Below are 2,222 nucleotides of genomic sequence, written 5' to 3' on the forward strand. Positions count from 1 at the left end.
ACACACACACACACACACACACACACACACACAGATGACCTTTTTTTTATGTCGGAGGAAAAATGCCTAACGCATATCCCGGACCTCGGGAGAGAGCCCGAGGTTTTGTGAGGTTTGCATCCACTAAATCCCTCCGGGTGTCCTACTCTAGTCCTGACCGGAGATCTCCGGCAACGCGTGCAGCATACTTCCGGAGACCCCTGAGACCCGTCGACCTCGGATTGGCCCTATCTCGCCAAAAACTTTGCCATTCCCTGCTGTCGAGTGACGACAATCACCCGACGAGCGAAGTAGGAGACACCCATCCACTTCATTCTGTCCTATTAATGTTAAAGAGCCGAGTTGAGACGGCCGGTTGTTCCAACTTTCTTCCACCGTGACAGCATGCATTATACCAGGCGGAACTCCTTCAGGAGTCCGCCAGTTTTTTGCTGACGGACTGTTCCTTCCCATACTGAGGATGATCTGACAAATAAGTTGAAACATATGTGTTTTTAAGAATTTAAATATACGAAAAATTTAGCTCTTAGTCCTTCTGTTATTCATTTTTGTTATTATTATTGAGCCATTATAAGTTTTATCTTTATTTAGAAACTATAATGTCTTGAAAACCTTTAAAAATCAAGATATTTATTAATGACGTTTCGCAAATCACTCACAGTAATTATAAAAAAAGTTATACAAAATATTTACAATAGTTCAGTAATCATGCATTTTTTAAAGAATTTACTGCGAGAAATGCTTCAAAATTATCTACCATTAAGATAAAAAATTGCTAATCAAAATGGTAATTAGAACATAATATTTTAGTGAGAAAAGTTATTATTAATAAGAGTAATTAATATGCAAAACAGATTCGATGAAATGAATTAAATAATTTAAAAATCAAGAAACTCAAGATTATATCTGACAAGAATTCAAGAAGAAATGCAGAAACAGATAAAAAGAATTAATACACCTCTTGAAAGTGTAAGATTGAAGTTTTTTTATGTTAAAAATGTTTTAAAAAATATAATAAAAGTTTAATTTTATTTTGTCATTTTCTATTATAATTTTTTATTGTACTTTTCATGTCTAATTAATAAGAAATTATATTTCTTCTTTGTTTTTATTCATGTTTTTTTCAGGCTTTAATCAGAGAAAAATCGGAAAATTTTTTTCTATTTCACTAACAAATCCTATATTATAATACAAATAAATTTTTTGTAGAAAAGAGAAGTACCGGATTACTTGTGCGGCAAGATTAGCTTCGAAATCCTGCAGGAACCAGTAATTACGCCTAGTGGAATTACATACGAACGGAAGGACATCGAAGAACATCTCCAACGAGTTGGCCACTTCGATCCGGTCACGCGAGTACGTTTGACGCAAGATCAGCTAATCCCAAACTTGGCGATGAAAGAAGTAGTTGATACTTTCTTGCAGGATAATGAATGGGCCTTACATTACTAATGCCGATATGTAGCTTACTGCCATAGATTTAAGTTAAGGTGGTGGCGATTTTTAACGACAGAAGAAGAAAATACATGTTTTGATTGAAGAGATTTAGAAATGGATACATCTAAAAGAAAAATCTCAAGAGAAAATGTAAAATAGACTGTACATGTAAAGAATTAAGTATCTTGTTACCGTAAAATATTTTTACACGCCATATGAGACGTGGAAGCTATTGTTATCGAAATAGCTATTGTAAGTATACTAATAAATAGTTAACGATGATAAAAGGATCATGTAAACACGTACAGGTTATATATATATATAATTCTATAAGTCTACATATATACAATTATTATTATTAATTACATATATAGAATTTATTAATTTATCTATTGATCAATAATCTCTGATTTACAAAGACAAAATTTCGTAATGGTTACGTACAATAAAAAAAATCGAAATTTTAAGGAGTTAAACGAAAGCTCAAGAGTTGAGTGAAAGTTCCAATACATAGTGGCTCAAAGAAAAATATATATAATAGAATAGTAAGCACTATGTAGCATCTGTAATTTTCTGTTTTACTATAAATAATAAATTATTTATTTTATCATCAAAATCTCACATTTTTACTATAATGCATGCTAGAGGAAAATAATTTCAATTATTTCTTTACGATAATTTCTCAAATATCTAGTGAGGAGAGATCTGAATCCACTCAAGATATTTATTTTAACATTCAACTGACAACAATATATTGATGTCTCTCTCTCTCTCTCTCTCTCTCT

At 32.0% G+C, this 2,222-nt stretch overlaps 1 protein-coding gene across 3 annotated transcripts in view; it reads left to right on the top strand.

Annotated features, from left to right (window-relative positions):
* LOC108693032 (E3 ubiquitin-protein ligase CHIP) overlaps positions 1 to 1,765 on the top strand; it is a 7,565-nt gene extending 5,800 nt beyond the window's left edge. For all 3 annotated transcript variants that reach the window (XM_018201674.1, XM_018201672.1, XM_018201675.1), the window contains one exon: positions 1,210 to 1,765. In XM_018201674.1, coding sequence (XP_018057163.1) covers positions 1,210 to 1,452 — 243 coding nt within the window. In that variant the 3' untranslated portion in view covers positions 1,453 to 1,765. The remainder of the gene's footprint in view (positions 1 to 1,209) is intronic.
* Positions 1,766 to 2,222: the final 457 nt, after the last annotated feature.

Source organism: Atta colombica, unplaced genomic scaffold, assembly GCF_001594045.1.
Source record: "Atta colombica isolate Treedump-2 unplaced genomic scaffold, Acol1.0 scaffold84, whole genome shotgun sequence".
In the NCBI taxonomy this organism is placed as follows: domain Eukaryota; kingdom Metazoa; phylum Arthropoda; class Insecta; order Hymenoptera; family Formicidae; genus Atta; species Atta colombica.